Raw genomic sequence first — 22,572 nt, 5'->3', positions numbered from 1 at the left:
ATGTCAGGTGGACCCGTGGCTTCTGACCCCACCTGCCAGCGAGAGGAGCAGAATCCCACGAGGCCTCCGCGCGCGCCGCTCCCTTTTCCGCTGCTTCGAACGAAAAGGAGATGGAGGGAGGGACGCAGAACTGAGAAACCAAGAAACCGAACGCAAGAAGCCGCCGCCGTCCGCCCCGCCTCCCTCAGCCGGCAGCAGTGTGGTGGAGTGCTCCTCCCGCGTTGAGAGTCAGGGCGGGCGGGGTGCTTCTTGCTGCCTCGCTTCTCTTCAGTCCAGGAGAGGTTGGGGCGGGTAAGGGGAGGCGAGGGAAGGCCACGGGGTGTTGTGGTGATCGGACTGCATTCGAGGGAGTTGGGACGGAGGGAGGAGCAGCAGGGGATTGATCGTCTTCACCAAGCTCTGACTTTTGGGTGGGCTCTGTTTCCTCCTCAGCTCCTCGTACTTCATCCTCCATACATTTGGTGTATGCTAATCTGAAGAAAAATTGTCTTTTTTATGTGACATCCATCTCGAATTTTTGAAGTAGTTGTGGGTCGATTATCAATGTCTAAATAACTAGAGGCACATGGTTGGGATGATGGGGAGCGCAGCCTAGGATGTAATCTAAGATTTCAGTGAGGGGGTCTGGTTAGTGCGAGCCTTGGCGAGGATAAAAGGGCTGTGACAATGGGCTCGCTTGGCACCTTGGTAATGCCTTGCAGGACACCTACCATGCCGGAGATGAGGCTGATGAAGAACAAGCTCCATGGCCTGACAAGTGACTCAACCTGCATACTGCGACGGCCACCCAGCGCTGGTCGGGAACGCGAAGTCACCTCTCACTAGCCCTCCTACCATTCCGTTTTACTATTTCCTGTTTAGCTCTAGCTCGTTCTATATTTCCTCGATATAGTAGAGTTTTGGGTGATAATGATGATTGTGCTCAAAATATCTCTGGATGCTCATGCAATTGCTCAGTATATACATTGAAAGTTCTTTTTTTGAATGGTTTATAAGTGGTTAATTAGACATTAGACTGTGTTAGGCAAGTCTTCATCTCTTGTTGAGATAAATTGTAGCTGTACTATAGTTACCAAATGATTTTTACAGGAACAGATTTATCTGTCTGTAACTCATTTGTTGCTTACAGGTTTTCGTACTGCTACGTATGGACCCTCCTCAAGATCAGCATGGAGGATCATCCACCAATCCTATTTATATTGAGGTAATAATTTTATTTTAATCAAACTAGTGTCTCCCTACGTTTAGGCCTCTTTTGTTCAAGAATGTATGATGTTTCGAGGAGATTTTGTGTTACATTTTCAATTATGCCCTTACTTTCCATAAAGGAATTAATCACCTTATCTACCCTTACAACTGCGCATACTTCCACCCAATGGATTAATATGCCAAGTAGCTGAGACCACATTGTCTGATAGTTGAGAGCTCTGCTTTATTGTGCATGCACACATGCATTGTTTGCCGAGAAGAAAAGCATAGAAGGTAGTGTTGCTGAAGTAATTAACATAGGTCAGTGGTGTCATTTTGGCCAGCTTCTAATCCAAGTGCAAAGGCCTAAAACATTAAACATATACGAACAGAGGGAATAATAATCTTTATGTACAATGTTTATTTATTTTCGTTCGTACTATCCATCTATATATTAGTACTGTTATATTAATTAGGGTTGAAAATTGTTCTGTCAGGGAGTTAGATCTATACATATTCCAGACTCTAGTCCCTTGAAGATGAGTAAGCCATCAAAGTTGTCTTACTACAGAGGATCTGTTAGATCTGGGAATCAGAGTGATGAAATAAAAGCATGTGATGCCATCATTTTAAGATTTAAGGGGTCAATTGGTCAAATTAAGTATGATCGACTTGCTGCTGTTGACCACCCATGTATTCTCAAATCTCTTGGATATGGGAGGGGAATCGGGGAGCACCGCTATCACACTTTTTTTGCACTTAAACCATTTGAGACCACATTTCAAGTATATGTTGAAAAGAATGGCCCTGGTGTTGATCAAAATGGCAGATTCACTGAAGACTTTATTAAATTGATCAGGTACAACTTTTCTCTATTGATTTATTTTTGGGAGTTTATTTCAAGATATATCGTAATTGATTTAGTGAATATATTAATGCTTTGTTGGTCGACAGAGGGGGATAGGGTTGTTCAATGACCGCAATAATACCGACCATTTTGTAGTAGAGGTAGGAACAACAATTATTGTTGGTGTATCCTGGGTTAGTGGTTAGAGTCAAAAGGTGGAAACACCTATACTGGAAATGGAAGCGTGTTTTGTACACCTGGGAGTACATACTCCCGTATTATCTGAGGTTTATTACCATTTAAAATGCGACTCAACTCAGTGGTTTACCACTGCTTGCCACCTAAAATAATCCTCCTCCTAGTGGAGGGACTCATGGATGCAGCCAGAACTTGTAGTATTCATTAGAAAGATCAAAGAAGTATATACCGGCGTACTGCTACGCCACATTCAATATTTTGTGACAGAGCCACTTGGTCGGTGACAAGGAAAAGAAGTATATTCCAAAATTGAAAGTCAGTATGTTAGTAGTTCAACCAAATAGAGTATTTACCATGAAGTATATGCCTAAATCAAAGGTACTTTCTAGATATATCTATCGAAAGGAATATGCAGTGACAATTTTGAGACACTACTGCATCTGAAACTTGGATAGAAAATTGGCCTCGTAGGCTGAGATAAATACATCAAGTTCATTTCTGTATGAAAGAAGCAATATTGCAGACAGTATCACAGATACGGATTTCACCAGCGATGTCTTCCAAGCCTTTCATTTGTCAAATCTGCATCGTACACTGCCTACAATCAGCGATTATCAATCATTACAAATGCTAAGGCAGTTCAAAGAAGAGTATTATAGTTCAGTCTACAGTACTGTATCTTAGCTAATCCCTTTGTGACATAATTCCATTCGATAATAATTGATCACGGAAGAACATGCGAACGTTCCTATTACACTCATACTCTTAGTATGCTTCTTCTTGTGATTACTTCATTCTTCAATCAAATATAAATATATAACCCTCATCAGCTAAATATCAATTATTTTGGATATGCTGAAAAAAAGATAAACTGTGCAACTTAGGAGACTAATGAAGGGAATTAAAACAAATATAAACAGCTATATAAACAAATGTGCACATGATGGAGACAGAAATCCACCTTCATGTTGTGTTGAACTGTTGATTGGCCATCTGAGCACCATTAACTTGCCAATTACTAGCACAACGGGATGTATGCACTCCTGGTCCATGGCTTGATGTCACCATGTTGGCCTTTGCATTCTTGTGTTCTTTATTCCACCACACGGGAGTAATGTTTTGTACTCGGCAAGTACCTAATCCACAAGGAGCTACCAACTGATTTCCCCCAGGAATCAAACTTTAGAGCTGAATCACCATCATTCCTTTAGGTGAAACTGGTGTTGATGGTCAAATCGCCCCCAAATTTGTGCGTAAATCCAACCGTAGAATGTAGATCAACATAACTTTTTATAAGCAAGTGGACTGTACCAAAAATCCCACCCGATGGTGCAGCATGTGCTTGTCTGTCACTCTATGTCGTAGATGCCATACATGGTGGGGATGTATGCCACCTGGCGCTCCCAAATATCTGCCCGCTGTGGCATAGACATGGCATGGTGCTAATCAAGCTTGCTTATTGGAATATATGTCGAATATGTGTACATGGTAGGTTACAGATAGATTTGAGTTGTAATTAGATGGGACTAGGATTAGAGTTGTAGTCGAACTCCTAATTCCGGGCCTTTAAATAGAAGGCACCACCGTTGTAACCAAAAGGCAAGACTGAAACAGTTGGGGAGGAGCCTCCGTAGTCATGCCCCGAGGATGTAGGCAATTTGGCCGAACCTCGTTAAAAAACATCGTGTCTTGTGTGTTGATCTTGTGCTTGGCTTGATGATCCTGGTGATGCTTCCGCTAAAATCCTAACATTGCCTTCCATCTGCTGCTATCCATGACAGAAAGAGAAAGAATGGAGATCTTGAATTGTTTTAGGTGACATAGGGATTAAGGTTAGGTCTAGATGGCTATCGGATTAGACTGACTATCCTAAAAAATGAATACCTTCTGTACAATTACCCTTCCACCATCATATTTCTTTCCCCATTTTCTTAAGCAAGTTCAGGCGCCATCCTTGAGAGCTAGATTGATTTCCTTGCTCATTTTCATTGTTTTATTTGATTGATCAGAATGTAAACTTAATTACATCAAAATTATTTCTTACACGAAACTAGATGGTGAACTTGTTGTATGCAGAAACATAAGCTTCACTATCGTACTTGTGATTAATGAAATAACTTTCTCTTGAAACTCTACCATCGGGTATGTCGCTTCAACTGTTTTATGATTGACAGAATTGTGATTTGTGAACGGTAGAGGTTCCATTGGTAGCTGACTTAAGGAGTTTGCTTGGTGGGCAAAAAATAATGAATGGATTGAAAAATCAGAAGAGGAGAGCCTTCTGGCTGTATAGTAGAGCAGTACACCTAGGGATTTGAACATTGATATGCAAAACAAATAATGTAAATATATGCACTAGGCGAATTATTTTATTTTTGTTACTTTTGCACCGAATAATATGGTTATGTTTCATTTTGCTAGTAATGTCACCTATGGCATAGAAGAGTTGCACAGTTTGGGCTACTACTGTCCTGATCTTGCTGGGGATAACATTGCAGTTATCAGACAATCTGATTCGATAAGTGCAAAACTATGGGAATTCCGTAGTTGCAGTTCAGGTAAAAAAAAATCCATAGCTGATACAAGTTGAATTATGATTTCCTGCATTAATTACTTGTTTCATTACTATCATACAATCTGAAGATCAAGACAAAGAAAAAAGTGGAGATTGGCTTAGGCTGGGGTACCTGATTCTCAAAGCAGCAGATTTCGGTGATGAGGCAACAGATCTTTTTAAAAGGATAAAAAGTGGCCAACTAAAAGGGTAAGCAAAAAAAAGTTGTTTCTCTTATTGATTCAAGTGCTTCTTGTGTATTGAGTTGTATCGTGGACTGAATACTATGTTTGTGTTACTCACATGCTCGGGCTGCATTTGCTTTTGAAGGGGTATATATGTAGTTTGTACCGCCTACCATTTTTACATTGTCATTATAAGTTAAATGCATGCTACTTTATGCTCTACTTGTAGAACACATGTGCATGACTTGACCATGACGCAGCATACTTCTCAATTCATGCATCATGTAAGATTTGATTGGGAAAGTTGTAAAAATACCTTAAAGTTGCTTGACATTTGAGTTTCTCCCTATAACTCTTTCTTTATTTGTGAGCAAACTCCCGACCAGAAGTATGTTATGGTCTGAAATTCCACCCCCCACCCACTACTGTTAATCTTGTGACTCCATGTGATGGAATTGGAAGATGTGATGCCATTACATGCTGAACGAGACATAATCCATCATACCCATGGCCTAATGGGTCGAGTTTGTGCTTTATGACTGACTTGGTGCAACGAATAAAATTTGAAAATGTGTGCAGATCGAACAGTTTATTCATATCACTATGATCTTAAGGTGTGCGCTCAAATCAATAGGCCATACAGGGACAATACTCAGTCCCAGTTATCATTGAGCAGTGCCATGTCATCCAGTTTTTTAGGCAGAATGAAGGGACTAACAGAAGGGGGCTTCTCAAAACATGGCGTACTTGTTGGGGGAGTTTGCTTAAAAATGAATTATGTACCTAGTGTTCCCTTCACGCATAATTTTTACAATATGAATGATTGATATAGATAACTAGTAGATGTGAACTGAAGTACTACATTTTGTTTTGGTCAACTTTGCAGAAAATCTATTCTGAAACACAGTGCCTTATTAACTGTAAGGAAAAAGTTTAAAAATGTTCTCGCTTTATACTTCCATCTGTCACTAAATTATCAGAGCGAGCCAAATCAGAGTCAAAACCAGAAGGAGTTCAAAGTTTCTGACATATGTGCAGCTAATCTGAAGAATGATTTGGATAAGAGGTTGTATTGGGAAATTCCCAGTTGGGTATCTAAACGATGTTCAACACATCCACTGAAAACATTAAGAGGGTTTATAACTCAGCTGAGGAATATTATTGAGCATGAGGTTGGATATATACCTGATGAGGTATGAATTTGAAGCATCACCATGACTAGTTCCAGTTCCTTCTACATGTACTGAGGTTTAAGTACTATTTTTTGCCACATGCTTACAAACTTTAATATTATTTTGCAGATGACCCGTGAATTGACTTTCAAAGAGAAAGCGGATGGTAAAAAGGTGAAGGATCTTGAACACCATCTTCAAGATTCCTGTGGAAAGATCTTTTGGGCTGTGCAGATGCTGGTGGCAGAACTGAACCTGAATTCCTGAAGATGGGCATGGTAAGATATCTCCAACCTTGTCTCACGTTCTCTGTCTTTTGGATGATGTATGAACTATTATTCTTTATCACAAGTAAAACCATTGTTACATAAAGCAATGATAAAAATGTATGCAATGTATACATGCATTTTTTTTTTGTGTTTTCTGGATATTGACCGTAATCCAAACTTTCACCAAATATCATCCAAGTTCTGTAGCAGAAGAAAAATAGGATACACATTTTTTCTCTCTCTTAACACGCAGGAGAGTTACGTATCTTTATATTAAAAGAAAAGGAGATAGAGTTCGAATACATCGGAAAGGCTCCCAACTAGGGGTGCCAAAAACACACTCACACTACACCCTGAAACTTGTATAACACTACAGGCAGCAACAAAACGACCTAAACACATGACCAGAAAACAATAACATCCTCAACCCGGCCAAGTTTCCCTAAGATCTCTAGCCCCTGCCATACACCAGAGATGACCCTCATCCTTGATGGCATTCAGCACCTTGTGTGCATCCGGAGCAGCACCGTTGAAGACACAATCATTGCGATGTTTCCACAAACACCACGTAGCTAAAATAACCAATGTGTTGAAACCCTTGCGATGATGCTTTTCTACTCTCTTATGGGTGTGCCTCCACCAATAAGAGAAGTTGGAATCCATCTGATTAGGGGTAAGCATTTGAAGGCCAATGTGCTGAAATAGCTGATGCCAAACACTTCTTGCAAACACACAATTGGTAAGGATATGCTGGACGTTCTCATCTTCTTGAGCACAAAGAGGACAATGTTCGGGATGATCAAGCCCTCGGTGCTCTAAACGATCAGCTGTCCAGCAACAGTTGTGAATGGCTAGCCATAAAAAGAATTTGCATTTCAAAGGAGCCTAAGACTTCCATAGTCTCTTCCATGGTTCAAATCCAACGGTTCCCATGATATATGTTTTATATGCCGATCTTGTGGAGAAAAGGCCCGAATAAGAATGCTTCCAAGTATGAACATCAGGTACCTCTAGGCGCAGCTCAAACTCCTCCAAGATTTCCCACACTTGCAAGTATTTAGTCAAAACCACCATTGTGAGAGGACCTTGGATGTCACTAACCCAAAGGCGATCTTCTAGGGCTTGGGCCACCGTTCATTGCTTCGTAATCCTCTTTGGAACAGCTGCAGTCTTTGTCCAAAAACTTTCAAAATGGAATCTCCTCTTGCCTCTTGTGCCATCACACAACCTGAGGAGAAGTGGACAATGATAAGATATCTTCGTAGCAAGGCTGTGCAGCAAACAACCTGGGAACATCAGTTCCCAATTAGCCGTGCATAGAACACGGTCAAGCTTGACCAACGTAATGGCCTCCTGCTCGTTGGACCATGTGTAACGACATCCCAAGAGGGGGATTTTCCTTCAGCTCCAAGTCATCAACAAGCCGTTGGAACCATCCCATCATAGTTCTGTTGTTATTAGTATGATTTTTGTCCTCAGATCAATAGATCAAGTTGAAGTCCCCGGCCACTAACCGCTGACCAGCACAAACCTCCTTGGTCTCTGTGAGTTCCTGCATAAAAATAATTTTCTCGGCATCAAGTTGGGGGCTGTACACACCAGTGAACCGCCATGTCGGTCCGTCAGCCGACTTGAGTTTAACCGAGACAAAACGACTATGAACCTGATGAGCCTCTTCCTAAAAACAGACTCCCTTCCAAGCCACTAGAATGCCGCCCCTCGTCTCATCAGCCGGACGGAAGACGAATTTATCATAGGGCGTGCCCAGCGAAGAGAGAATGGTATGAACCGAAATATAAGCCAATTTCGTTTCTTGAATACAGATGATATCCGGCCGATAAGAATTAACTATCATCCCTCCTTGCTCTAGAGTTTAACCCACGGGCGTTCCAAATAAGAATGTTTGAGGTTGTCATTATGATCCCAGGAGAAAAACCAACCTAAAAAAGAAAAGTGCTCAACAGCTATGCTCTACGTGGCGGTGATGAGGTCTGCCGACCTGGTTTGCAGATTGTCTGGTGTTGTACATGCAAAAATTGCAGCCAAAGCTGATATGTGTGTTCTGCTCTGGGTATTGCAAAACAGGCTTGCATATCTGACCTGAGTCTCTTGACTAATGTGTTCCTCTGCATCAATAAATCCTAGCTGGCGCATAATATGTATGGCAGCCTGCTGATTGGCCGCCAGAGTGGAATAACGTTGTGCAAGCTTCTCACTCCGCCTAGGCACGTAATCCTTCGGAATAGTCTTGTTTCTTCTCTTGCGTATGACCGGCATAAGGAGTAGAGCATCCACCGGCTTTGAGAGTTTGGCTATGAACGATGTCAGAGTAGATGGCTCGTTCTGGCTGGGAGCTGCAACTTGGTTGCTGCTATGAGATTGCTTGGAAGCATCAGCTTTTCTTCTTGTGTACACAATAGAACACGTCTTGGGAGCAAAACGGCGCACTACAGAAGGTGCAGAATGGCTCTACTCCCGCTCTGCAGATTTGCTCAAGCCCATGACCTGGGATGTAAGACACATCACACCGAGGGGCAAGGAGCAAAGAGTCTGTGGTCGACGGTACATCAGAAACTGACTTTGCATCCTCATCAGTCGTGTTTGAAGGGAGGGCTTGAAGTGCCAAGTCATGGTCGAGTGCCGGAAGGGCGGTGGACACCTGTTCTGTTAAGGGTCGACCGTTGCACTCAGGGGACCCATGGGCCGAACCCAAAGCCTGGACATCGGGGACGAGCACGCAAGTTGGTGTGTTGTGATCCAGCCGGGCAACAATCGAGTCCAAGATGACCTCTAATAGCTGCTGCTCATTGTCTCGTGGCACTGTCCCAGAATTCTCTGCAACCAAGATGTTAGAAGCGGCGTCAACCCGGTCGAGATAATCTACCACTTGAGTTAACATGTTTGATCGGCCAGTCACACAGATGTTGTTAAACACACTATTCACCAAGTAGGGCCCCATCACCAACAGGAGTTGCTGACCCTTGCGCCTGTTGATGCTCGCCACCCGTGCTGTTATGGTTGTCATTCTGAATATTTGCGCCTGAACCAGCATTCTGATCTTCAACAGGATTGCCTTGGCCAACATGAGGGTAAAGGCGTCGCCTGGGACGGTGGCAGCCTTATCCGTCCGAGGCAGGAGGGGACGATGGCTATGGAGGTCACTACATGAAGAAAGGCTAAGGGTGACGGGTCATAATGGATATGGGTGACGGGTCACGCACCCAACACCTTGAACGCGTCACTGATGACCAATGACTAGTTATTGGTGACGGATAAGGACTCGTCACCAATGAGATCATAGGTGACGGGTTACCCGTCACCAATGAGATCATAGGTGATGGGTTGTAACCGTGACCCGTCACCTATCATCGTCTCCCATGTATTGGGGAGAAAGATATAAGTGATGGGTAACCTATTCACCCGTCACTTATGTCACTTATGTCATAACATAAGTGACTGGTAACAAGATTAGCCGTCACTTATGTGTAGCTTACCCGGTATGATTGTATTGTTTTCTGGCTGCATCCTGGAGCATAGCCAGGATTTGGTGGCCGTTTTCTCCCTGCAAACAATAGCAACATATCCAAATCCATATGGACAAGCACACTTATATAAGAACTCTTCATCACAGAATCACAACGGTTATGAAGTTCCAATCAATTCATTACAGAATCACAAATATTATAAAGTTCCGATCAACTCATATTAAGACCTCACAACCTAGGGATTCTATAGTGGAACTCGCCGTGTGGGCTGATGACTTCAGACACCATGAACTCGGCGATCCGTCGCCGAATCTCTGGGAGTGCACTGTCGTCGAAAAAAGAAGCTGAAAATTCTTGCATAATTTGACGCGTAACCAATGTCATGTTATCATGGCGTTAAACTAATTACTGAAATTAGCTACGAATAATCTCGTATTGAACTTACATCGGGGGATTTGATATCCTTTATGCGGAGTGTGAGGAGCATGTTCCACGCAACATAGAATCTACAGGCGTTGTCCGGTGGTTGTTGGTGACACTGCTAAAAAGAAAATTTATTATTGAATCAAAAGAAAAAAAAAACAGCAAAAGAGAGCATTTGGTAATTTGTTTGGTAGCATTTACAGCGAACCCGGTCTTGTGTGTCAGTCTGCGGCCGTCTTTCGTGTTGTAGTCAGGTTGAGCTCGAAGGTACTTGTTAAAAGCCCTGTATAAAGAGGGACCGATTAGCTAGGGAGTATTTGAATGTTAGAAAAGTTAAATATTTAAACTAAGTCAGGCAAAACTTAAGCGTCGAGGAGTCCTTTTATAGCGTTGTAATCACGCTGTCTAAGTTTGTCTTTTGGTGCTACTGATCTTGACGAGTCGAGGTACCACACTAAGATTCACTTGAGGCAAATAACTAGTAAGATCCAATGGCCACCTGTGTTGTGGGTGTCCGGTAGATAGTGCATTTTGGAATATTGTTGCATTGTCCTAACCACATGGTCCACAGCGTAGTCGCGGTGAAGTTGGATGATCGATATTGTAATGGTCTCAGGGTCAAGAATTGCGATGGGCTCTTTGTTCTTCTTTGTTTCTTTTATCAAGTGTCTACAAATAAGGACATAGTTAGATTCAAGACTTAATGGTATTAATTAATGAATATCCAGTTTCAAAGGATTTACAATATGAAGATCTGTAATAACATTACATCCAGGGCATCAAGGTTAAAGAGGTCGTATAAGTCATTGAAATCCACAATGAAGTAGTTGTTGTCATTAGTTAAGAGGTGGCGTCGTTTGTATTGTACGACTATGGATTGAGCATTGCTTTCTCTGGCAGTTTGCATGTAGTAATTATGCATGTCGACACATGCTTGTCCCTTCCTTGCTAGGTCATCTACCTTCATTAAGGGCTTCCCATATTGGAATTTCTTGTTGGTACTAGTCCATGCTGCTCCAATGTTCGTGGATTTCTTCATCGGTACAATGGCTTTCGACATCTTTGGCAGTTGCTTCTTATAGTCTTTCTTCTCGGCTTCCTTTTCCTTCTTCTTTAGGCTCTTTAGGGGAGACAGAATTGGATCTGGAAGCGTGGCTGCTGGATGCGGAGGAGAGGGCAGTGAAGCCAGCTTCTCTGGAGGATGCCTTCTCTGGAAGTGGGGCGCGGCGGCGGTGCACTAGAAGCTCATCCAGACTGGGATGCACTGGAGACCATGATGTCACCCGTCTTCCACTGGATCCTTTGACGAAGAGTTTCACCCAGAGTTGTAACTTCATCATGGGGGGAGCTCCAACACGTGATCGGTGGCATTGCTATGTATCATGTCCACCGTAATCACAGCGTAGCCATCACGGATTGAGATCGTGTGTAAGATACGGACGTCTGGAAGCACCTGGCCTCTTGCAACCTCGATGAGATACCCGTCAGGCCTGATTACAAGGCTGCAGGGTGTGGGCCCTTCTAGCAGGTCAATCGTATTTGGCTCAGTCACAACAACAGCTAATTGTTGATCGACCTCCTTGGAGGCGCATCTACTCTTCCCTGCAACTCCGGGGCTAGCTTCCTGTTGCATGAAAATCTCTATTCCCTGTGATGCAAGCTATCTCATGATGCTTGCATAAACTTTTCGGGTGATGTCTCGTGTAATTGTATCGACATCTACTGCACCCGACCTTCCTCTTCTTGTACATTCTGAGATCTTCGGGAAAGCCGTATTTTCAGCTTTGGGAACTTGATATACACCTGGGTGCTCCGGGTTTCCCAGCGCCGCTGAGAGAACGTCATGCTCCCTGACCCTGGTGAAAGAACCTTGGTTAGTTTCGGTTGCCTTTTCTTTTACTTTTTCTGCGACTGACTGGGTTTCGTTGTTTCTGAATGTGATTTTTTCGCTTTCGGACAGTTCACCCCTTGCACGCAAATACAACTGCGATCGTTCTAGGAATTGCACCCAGGACTCTCGCGGCCTTCTCTGGCTAACTTATCATCCTCTGCCTGCCATTTTGCCCTTTTCCCAGCGTATCCGGTTGCACTGATCCTATGGGTGTGCTTGTTCCTAGTCCGAAGCTGTTTCTTCTCCTCACTCTTTTTTGAATTGCTCTGAGTTCTTCATCTGCACAAAAGCATCCCAATCTTCCTTATTCAAGTGCTTGTAGCTCTCGAAGGGCGTCACTCCTTTAGCAAGTACCGATTCACAAGCTTGCTCTTAAAGCTTCGGTGAAGTTTCGCGATCGATTTCATTGCTGCATTGACCGCGGCGATCGTTTGACGCTCGCTCATGTTTCCAGGGTACTCCAGATACTCCTTGACGATATTATCGAACAAGTCCCTCTTCGCTTCGTCACTGAGGTCATCGAACTTAGTCGTTATCTGCACCCTCTCCCGAGCAATGAGCCCTGTGACCGTCTGGAATCTATTCAGGGCCTTTTCATCCGTAGGTAGCCCGTCAGTATCAATTCCCGTGATGGTAATTTTGTTTATCGGCCACTTTGTTTGTGACCTTGGCTTTCGGGCTCGTGCACCACTACCAGCTGTCTGGCTTGGAGACTGTGTCTGGCTTGGAGACTATGCTTCCGCCATCTAGAGAGAAAACAAGGGAATTTAACATAAACAAAAAGTATTCCTGTATTCAACAAGTATAAAATACATTGACTCATATCAATATCTCTTCGGCGGGATTGTATTCTTTGTCACTTGCCCGATGTCAGCTCGGAGGCTCGTACGGAACAGAGCTGGGCAGTGATACTAGCTTTCACTGCTGCCGGAGGAGGACGTCGGGTGCGGGCTTGGGCTCCTATCCGCCTCATCTTGTGCTGGGGCGGTCTCTAGTGCTAGCATCCTTTATGCTTTTGGTTTCTGAGGGGTGATAGTCCTTTTCTGCTCCTATGGTTTCTTAGAGGAAAGAAAAGGAATCAAGGTTAAGCACTAGGAAACATGTGTTTCCCTCAACTATTTAGAAAGTGCCCATACATATATGGTGCGATATTACACCAAAGAAAATACTACTCCAAGGAACGACATTTATAGGCTATAGATTGTATCAAAGAAAATACTACTCCAAGGAACGACATTTATAGGCTATAGATTGTATCAAAGAAAATACTACTCCAAGGAACGACATTTATAGGCTATAGATTGTATATTTAGAAAGTGCCAACTTCAATTACGCAAACGTATGTGTACAAGTTCCAAATATCGTGGAATATACAAGACTTTTTTGCTAATTTTACATAGACCAGTGTTAGTAATAAAACTGTCCCATGTTCAAAATATAAATTTTTCAGATATTCAAATTGGTTCTTGTTTTGAATATGAAAACATAGTCCATAAAACATATAGCAGGTTAAGAGAGAAAGCAGACATTTTTGCACTTAAACTCGATATCTGCACTAGTCTAGCAGCAGCTAAAGGTAACCACTTATTGCACATTTGAAACCAAAGATGGGGGAGGAGATGGAGATGGATGGGGAGGAGGGGGGCGTACTTGACAGAGATGGGAGGTGGACGACGGGCTCGACGGAGATAGGGGCGATCGTCTGGACCTACTCCACTCGCACCCGACGAGGACGGTGGCGGCTGGATGGAGCAAGTGGCAGTGGCACAGGCGGCCTCCTCCTCCGCTGGGGAAGTGGTGGAGAGGGCGTCGTCGTTGGGGCTGGCGACGGGCTCGGGGACTCGACGGCAGCAGAGTGCGAAGGATAGGGCGTCGATGGCAGTGGTGCACGGAGGAGAGGGCGTCGACGGCGGCGGCGTAGGCTTGGCAGGGACGAGGAGGCTGGAGGCGCGGCTCGAGGAGTTAGGGCTAGGACTTAGAAAAAATGACACGGGGAGATAGCCTATATATAGTTAAATGATCATAGGTGACAGGTAAACACCATCACCTGTCACCTATGCTATTGACCTGTCACTTATTACTTGTACTCAGTACCTGTGATGAAAGTCATAGGTGACGGGTTCACAGTATCACCCGTCACCTATAATTAGTAATAAGTGACGGGTGTATTGTATCACTCGTCACCTATAACTAATTTGATATTAATATTACAAATTCAAATAACTTGGAACCTAAAATTAAAATTTGACATAATGTTACAAATTTGAAATTAATACTACAAATTCAAATTCAACATTAATATTAAAAATTTGACATTAATACTACAAATTCAAATTTGACGTTAATATTACAAATTTGACATTAATATTATAAATTCAAATTTGACATTAATATTATAAATTCAAATAACTTGAAATCTAAAATTCAAATTTGACATTAATATTACAAAGTTGACACTGAAATTCAAATTCGCCATTTTCATGTTTTTTTGACATGGACCCCTTCGTTATGATCGGAGCGCAGGTATGGAGTTTTCTCGGTCGGCGAAAGGTATGCAACGATTACAGTAGTAAAAGGGGGAATTTCATCGAATTGATTAAACTCCTTCTCATCAACAATGTTTGTAACTCCAATGATGCGTCTTTTCCTAGCGAGAATCACATGGCGTTTCTTCTTTGTTGTGTCAGTCACATAAAAAACTTGAAGAACATCTTTAGCGAGTTCAGACTTGTATCCGACATGTTTGAGATCATCGCTAGTGAATTCAAACTTGTCATTAGTGACGCCCTTTGCCTTATGTACTTAACGGTACCGAAACAGGACTACCTTGAATCCCAAGTAGTTCAGCTCTCAGACCTCTATTTGACCGTAGTATGTATCTCTTTACATGTCGTTATCATAAGCATCTATACGGATACCACAGTTTTGGTATATGCTCTTCTCATCTTGGACAATCGTGTAAAATGTGTATCCGTTTATATCGTACCTTTGATATGTCATAATTGTGTATATAGGGCCTGATGCCAATTTTTTTATCAGAGCACTTGTAGGAGTACTCGATTGTCTGATTCGATATCGGAACCAAGTCGTGAACCTTCGCATATGTAGCATCTGCTTGTGCTCATTGACATATAGGCACACTTCGCTCATTTGTTGCAGCACGAGGAAATGAGCTTGCCGTATGCTTTTAGATCAGGAGTTATTACCATCTTCCCCCATAACCACACACCTGCGAGCCTCCCCTCATGGCGAGACTTAGGCACGTCAATTGGGTTATTTGGGTCACTGTAATTAACAAATCACTCTAATGCCTCCTCTGTAGCGTAACTCTGCACGATGCATCCCTCAGGAAAGGCTCGATTCCTTACGTACGACTTGAGAACACTCATATATCTCTCATATGGAAATATGTGATGCAGGAACACGAGGCTAAGGTAGTGTATCTCCTTCATAAGGTGAACAGTGAGATGTATCATGATATCAAAAAAGGATGGTGCGAAATATACCTCAAGAATACATAGTCTCAAAGTGTCTTCTTTCTAGCTCCTCCAGCGAGTCTAGATCGAGCACCTTTTGTTCAATTGCATTGAAAAAAAAAGCATTGGCTCAGGATAGTCTCGTGAACTTTTATTGGGAGGATGTTCCTAATAGCTACCGCAAGTAGTGATGTCATCATCATATAGCAATCATGAGACTTCATCAAGGTAAAATTCATTTTCAGCTATTTCACGGAAACAAGTCTTGCGATGTTGGACGAGTAACCAGAGGGAACTTCCACACTGTGAAAGAACTCGCAGAATTCTTTTTTCTCCTTGGAGAGAGTGATAGCTGCTGGGTAGGTGTTTTCCTTTGTTTGTATCATGTGTATAGAGCTCTGGCCTTAAACTCATTTCTTCAAGATCAGCTCGTGCGTTCTCATGATCCTTTCCTTTTCCCTTCATTTGGAGTAATATACCGATCAGACTCTCGTATATATTCTTCTTTGTATGTATGTTGTCGATAGAGTGGCGAACATCTTAATTTTCACGATACTTTAGCTCGAATAGTATTGATTTCTTGTTTCATATTTATTTTTGTTCGTCATTCTTGGAGGATTGTTTTCGCTTGCCAAGGGCAATATTGATATTCTTAACATGATTGTGGATATCTTTCCCGCTGAAATGCCTTAGAGGTAATGCGTTCTTTCTTATGCCATCGAATTGTTTGTCCATGTTTCGATACGGGTGCTTCCTGGGAAGGAAACGTCGATGCCGCATGTACACTATTTCCTTTGAGTTATTTAACCTCAAACTGCATGTGTCATCTAAGCAATGTGAGCAAGCTTCACCTTTTCTTTTGCTCTGACATGACAAGTTACGAAGTGCTAGGAGATCATTGATGGTGACGAACAACATAGCGTGCAAGGTAAAGTACTCTTGCTTGTACTTATCCCAAATCTCGGCGCCTTCCGACTAGAGTTTCTTAAGATCATCGACTAAATGCATGAGGTACATATCGGCAACATAATGTATTTTCGCTTGTTACAAAGCCAGGGTGGAACGTTGTAGATCGACAATACAACAGGCTAGGTGCTATGTGAGTAACTCATGTTACCGAATGGATTCATGATTTTTATACTCATAGCAGATCTAATATTTCTCAATTCTTCAGCGAACCAATCAAATGTAGAATCAACGATTTGCCACCGAGTGGAATCCGCCGGGTGCCGTATCATTGCGTCATTCTTACGACCCTCCTTATGCCAATGCACCAATTGAGTCTCCTTTCTGTTGGCAAGCAGATGCTTCAGATGGGGAATTACAGGAAAATACCACACCACTTTCCTAGGACCACATTTACTTTTCTTGCCTTCGTCCCCGTCACCATCGTCATTTCTACGCTTATATTGATGGGTTCCGCAAACAGGACATTGATCCAGCTCTGCATACTCTCCACGAAATAAGATATAATCCTACTTACATGCATGTATTTTTTTCTATTTCCAGTCCTAAAAGACAAAATATCTTCTTCGTGTCGTAGACACCCTCGGGCACCAAGTTCCCCTCTAGTAACATGTTCCTTAGGATCCAGCAATGCTTCGAAACTCTTGTCAGTTAAACCATGAGTTGTCTTCAGCTGTAGAAACTTTAGGTTCCCAAATATCCGCGAATACTTTGGGGAAAAGGGGCGTCTTGGAATCCTGCACAAATTCCTGGAATTTAGCAAACTCATCATTGTTATACTCGTCGTGTCGCTCGACATCCCGCACCATCTGGTCCATATTCTCCACAAAATCCTCGAGATCATTATCATTGAACCCCAATATGTCCTTGTCCCTTAGATCTTGATTCATTTCACCGGTTGTAAGTCCTTGATTCACACTGTCGGTATGGAGACCTCGCTCCATCTCTCCCTCGTTAAGACCTTCCTCGCCATGTTTGTTCTAACATATATAATTATCTTTAAATCAACGAATGACCAAGTGTGCATGGACATTGTCTGGTTTCGGAAACTTCTTATCATTCCTGCAATCGCGGCATGAACAATATATTGCCGTTTTACCACGATTTTTCATATCCGCCAATGCAACACATGAAATACTTCATCCCGCTCAGGTACTCCGAACAAGTTCGGGTCTCAAGTTACATCCAACTTCTGTCCGTCGTTTACAATTAATGTAAAAACATTCATTATATTCTTCATTAACAATTACCTTAATTTCGTGGTTAAGCATACGATTAAAAATTCCATACAATTATACTAGATCTGTTGCATCTCGCGGTAGATCGGCAAACCTAGTATCAAATCTAACATAAATACAACTTACTTGTACTAAGATATTGGATAAAGATGCAAAATGACCGATTACAACTCAAAGCACAACAAATTTACTAAATAGGAATTAGAGGAGAAGGAAAGGGGGAGATGCAAACCTTCAAAGATCTAGCACCAATTCAAACTTCAAATCAACAAGATATTAGAGAGTATCTAGTGGAACCGGAGAAAATCGCCTGAAAATCGTTCGCTACTGTGTGCGCAGTACTTTCAGTACTTTTGGCCGCGTACAGTAGCGGGCCAGCTCTTATAACAGAGCTAAGTCATAAGTAATAGGTGATAATATTACCCGTCATTTATAACTTGTCATAAGTGACGGGTCATATTACAGTCCGTCACTTATGACTGGCTCAGAAAGACCCGCCACCTATGTCAAGTCATAAGTGACGGGTCGTAACATAACTTGTCACTTATGACTGGTGCGGGTAGACCCGTCATCTATAACCCAGTTATAAGTGACAGGTGTAGTTATAATCCATCATTTATATCATAAGTGACAAGTAGTATTATAACCCGTCACCTATGACCTACAATCAGTGACGGGTTTATGTCCGGTCCCAACCCAAGACTATATAAGTGACAGGTAGTATAATGACCTATCACTAATTCGTGCCTCCTTTGTCTGTTTGTCACGTAGTGGGTGTGAAAAAAATCAATGACTTTAGATTGCACAATCTCAATATGGTAAGCTAGAGTCCTCTTCCCAAATGGTGCGACTTCCGTTTCTAATCTAATTCTCCCTGTTTAGTAATCAAAAGGTCCATCCACCGAGGGATAAGACTCGGATCAGCTGCACACATTGCTCAATATATATGATGATTCATGAGACAAGTACACCTTGATGCAAAAGGTTTCTGTGAGTAATTTCTACTTTTGCAATGCTCAAGAATCACATTTTGTAACCATTGAGCAGAGCCACTTCACAGATACATGCACTATTAAGTCTAGAACCAACAGTAGTCACCTTTACAAGTTGTGCTCTAAAAGTCATCAGCAATAATGAATAAAACATTTTTTATTGCTCCAGGATAAACATGGTTAAGTGAGATTGTGTTACAATTATCAAATTTAGTTCGCATCAGAAGTTAGATGGGTTCACAAAAAAAGAAAAGGAATTTAGATGGGAATGGGTCTCTTCCAAAGGAGCCTTTGGCGAGATGCTCTGTGATTCTATAATCGAAACATGTTCATGTGGGGTTTATAGTCTGGGTATAATTCTGAGAAGGAAGATGTAGCCTTCAATTGGCAACGGGTAGTTGTTTGTTAGCCAGTTAAACAAGAAAAGGATAATTTTTTTGGATGAAGTGCTCCAGCTCAAAGCTTGTTCGCAAGGGTTCTCAAGCTATGCATCTATTGATGCAGAGGCTAGGATAATATAAATTCCTTCTAAAAAAGTAATGGTGAGCATACTTGTAGGATCACATATTCACAATTGTAAATTGCCTTGTCTGCTACTAATGACTGACAATTTTGGATTGTTTGTGATTCAACAGATATTAGAGAGGACTGGAAGAAGGTTCACTGGAAATATTGTTTTGATCCTTTTGTTGCTTTCAGTTAATGAAGGCTAGACATTTCAGAATAGGAAATAGGTTATGGGATCTCTAGATTTGTTGTGCTTTAAGAGAAGTGATTAACGCAGGTGGTTCCTTACTATCTGTTCGTCATTGAACGGACCGAGTTGTGTATTATTGCAAGACGAAGTCCAATGTGCATGTTGGGATTTACGGATAGGGGATATTTTGATGCTTGTGTGCTGGATTATGGGTTTCGGGTGAGACCTTTGTTTGCTGAGCTTTCTGAATTAGCTTGGTGTACTCTTGGTGTCATCTGCTTCATCTCTTTCTTTCAGGTTGCATGTTGATCGGTCAGTGTGTGCGATCAGGAGACTGACAAATTCTGGAGCCTGATTGAAGAGTGGCTTCACTTATTTTTTTCTGTCTTGATTCAGTCTGGTAATTGTTGGATTAGAAAAAAAAATCTTGATATTGGTTTCTTTTTGCACCTGTTTGGATGAAAGTAGTTGCTCTTGCATTTGTCTGGGGTTTGTTTTCAGTTTTCCTTGTATCCTCTCTACTCAAGAAGGTCCCGTTTGAAAACTTTGTGAGGTGGAGGTGGGATTAAGGCAGGTTGCAAATCATACTGTATGTTGTAGGTGGAAATTCAAATGTTCAAGGACCCCACCGCGTAGAGAGTATGGGTACCTGCAAATCAGCCCACCTCGCAATAGATGCGGGACAGACTCGAAGAAGAGGACATGGACGCAGGCTGCATCGCCGCCCCTTGTCCCCTCGTCGCCGGCCTCGACAGGTTTCACCACTCCGCTCTTGATGGCTGCCCTCATTGATGCTCATTTGGCACCGCTGGTCGGCTTGGTTGACTTATTCCCCAGCTAGCTGCAGCGTCTAAACTCAGCCACCTCCCACCTAGCGAGCTTGAGCGGGTCCGGCCATGCCGCAGGATGCATCCATGGTGGCGGCTCGTGTGTGGAGGTGGATGAGGTTATTATGCGATGCGGCCAGTACGGAATCTGATCTCATATATTGAAACCAAAATCGTAAGACAAACTACAAGAAATCTATCTTCTCCATCTTCCACTGCTACCTTGAGCCCATGATTTCTGATGGATATCGTCGAGAACGCCATGGGTGTGCACCTCGCCAGCCATAGTAGCTTGCAGTTATGTGGGCATCTTGGTGGGCTTGGTGAAACCAAGCAAACAAGCGGACATCTATGCGGGCGTGTAGGGTAGCCGCACTACGCTTAGTGGATGAGTTTTTTATTTTTATATTTTTTATTATTAATATTTAAATAAATAGACCTCTGATGGTAATATTTGCACAAATAGACGTCTACTGCCCTCTGAAAAAGCTGCTGGCAACACCATCCTTAACGTCCTCTCAGAGGGCAGGTAGGGCCTACCTCGCGCCCGCTGACCTTACCGTCCACTGCGAGGGTGGTAGCCCCCTTGTTGCCCTTTAAAGGGGCGATTAGCCCCCCGCACCTTCCCTCTCAGGGCGGTTAGCCCCTTCCTCCCACCTCCCTTTATTGCCCTATTTCATAATATAAAAAGATTGAAAATCAGTCAAAATAGTTATTTAAATCTAGAAAAAAAGAAAGAGATGAGAGGGAGGTAGCGCGGTGAAGACCTATTATTTTTTATCTGGGGATTTTGGATCTTGGTTTCCGGTAATTTTTTTAGACTTATGTTTTTATTAGTAATTAAAGTACCACTAGATCTAGGGTTTAGCGACATAACAGTAGTTATATTATATGAGACCTACGGTTTAGAAAGGTAAGATATGTTGCCTTTTGTAGTATATTGTACAGATCAATTTCAATATGGTAGGGTAGTCATCAGATGTATAGTAGTATTTAGAGTACTGTAGTTTCGATTATATTTTACAGAATAATGGTATAAGTAATAATTATAGATAATTAGAAACTTTATTAAATAGACGGATGGTTAATTAGTTTAAATTGGTTAGTTTGCTTAGGAGCAATATTGATTGTAGTAAAATAAATGTATTCTTAGGTGATCATCGATAATTAGGAGTATAGTTTTTCGGTATTAACATTGGATATACTTTCGGATGTTTTCAGGGATGTTCAATAGATTATATTTTCAGATATATTATGGTGAATGTCAAATTGGTTATGGTCCTAACGGTGTAGATCTTTCAGGATTTCAGTATGCCGTCAAGGGACTTAGTAGAGCCAATGAGAGGATCATAGTGGGCGTGTGTAAGTGGCTGATGCGCCATTTTAAACTGGATCCCCGGTAACATGAGCTTAAGTTGAGAGCTATACTAAGCCGTGCTACTCAGGGGTACTTGTGGAAGCTCGTCCCGATTAATGCGACATCTACTTGGAGGCAGTATGTAAATATATCATGTGAACGTGGTCTTCCTCTTGTGCTGCTAGTTGAGGCATACCAGAAGGATCCAACAGAGATAAACGTTGCGGAAGCAGTAGCAGGAACAAGTCAGGTAGTAGTGGATGAAGCAGACCCAGCAACTGTGGGGGGCGAGCAAGACGTTGGACATGTGCAGGATATGCAACCGAGGGGTGTAGCCGATGAGGGGAGCACATCCCTAGCATAATTGAAGAGATGGAGATGGAGGATCAAGAGCTGTAGGAAGCCATTGCCGATGAGGATTCATTCGACGAGGAGAGAAATGCTCCTGTTCCTGCAGAGTGGAGGAATCAGGAATTTTTAAAGCTAGTGGTGAGTGAGGGTCATCAGACACCTTGAAAATATCATAAGAATAAGGTGTTTCAGGTTGCTATGTACCCTAGTAAAGAGGTTGTTATTGATACAGTAAAATTATGATCGCTGTTTTTTCGGAGGTAGTTCAAGGTTGTGAAGTCGAGCAAAAGGGAGTACGGCGTTAAGTGTTTGGTGCCTGATTGTCCATGGCGGGTGCACGCATTTAGGAGGAAGTGAGTTGACTACTGGGAGCGCTGAATAGTTAGAGAGCATAACTGTCACATTGAGGAAATAGAGTTCTCCCACCGGAACCTGTCATCTGCTTTTGTTACCAAT

At 42.5% G+C, this 22,572-nt stretch overlaps 1 protein-coding gene across 1 annotated transcript; it reads left to right on the top strand.

Moving 5' to 3' along the window:
• On the top strand, positions 1-19,653 carry LOC133923414 (uncharacterized). Its single transcript, XM_062368725.1, has 8 exons — positions 1-410; positions 1,130-1,204; positions 1,686-2,047; positions 4,655-4,791; positions 4,877-4,997; positions 5,859-6,165; positions 6,274-6,422; positions 19,520-19,653. The coding sequence occupies exons 2-7, from the start codon at positions 1,148-1,150 to the stop codon at positions 6,409-6,411; spliced, it is 1,122 nt and encodes a 373-aa protein (XP_062224709.1). The 5' UTR covers positions 1-410; positions 1,130-1,147; the 3' UTR covers positions 6,412-6,422; positions 19,520-19,653.
• Positions 19,654-22,572: the final 2,919 nt, after the last annotated feature.

Source organism: Phragmites australis, chromosome 7 (assembly GCF_958298935.1).
Source record: "Phragmites australis chromosome 7, lpPhrAust1.1, whole genome shotgun sequence".
NCBI lineage: Eukaryota > Viridiplantae > Streptophyta > Magnoliopsida > Poales > Poaceae > Phragmites > Phragmites australis.
This window is presented reverse-complemented; position numbering and strand designations above follow the sequence as displayed.

Excerpts from the sequence above, each read along its gene's own strand:
- LOC133923414 (XM_062368725.1), top strand. The coding sequence starts at position 1,148 with ATGGACCCTCCTCAAGATCAGCATGGAGGATCATCCACCAATCCTATT. Across the intron at positions 2,048-4,654 it reads GACTTTATTAAATTGATCAG|TAATGTCACCTATGGCATAG; the intron begins GTACAACTTTTC and ends TCATTTTGCTAG. Across the intron at positions 4,998-5,858 it reads AAAAGTGGCCAACTAAAAGG|AAAATCTATTCTGAAACACA; the intron begins GTAAGCAAAAAA and ends TCAACTTTGCAG.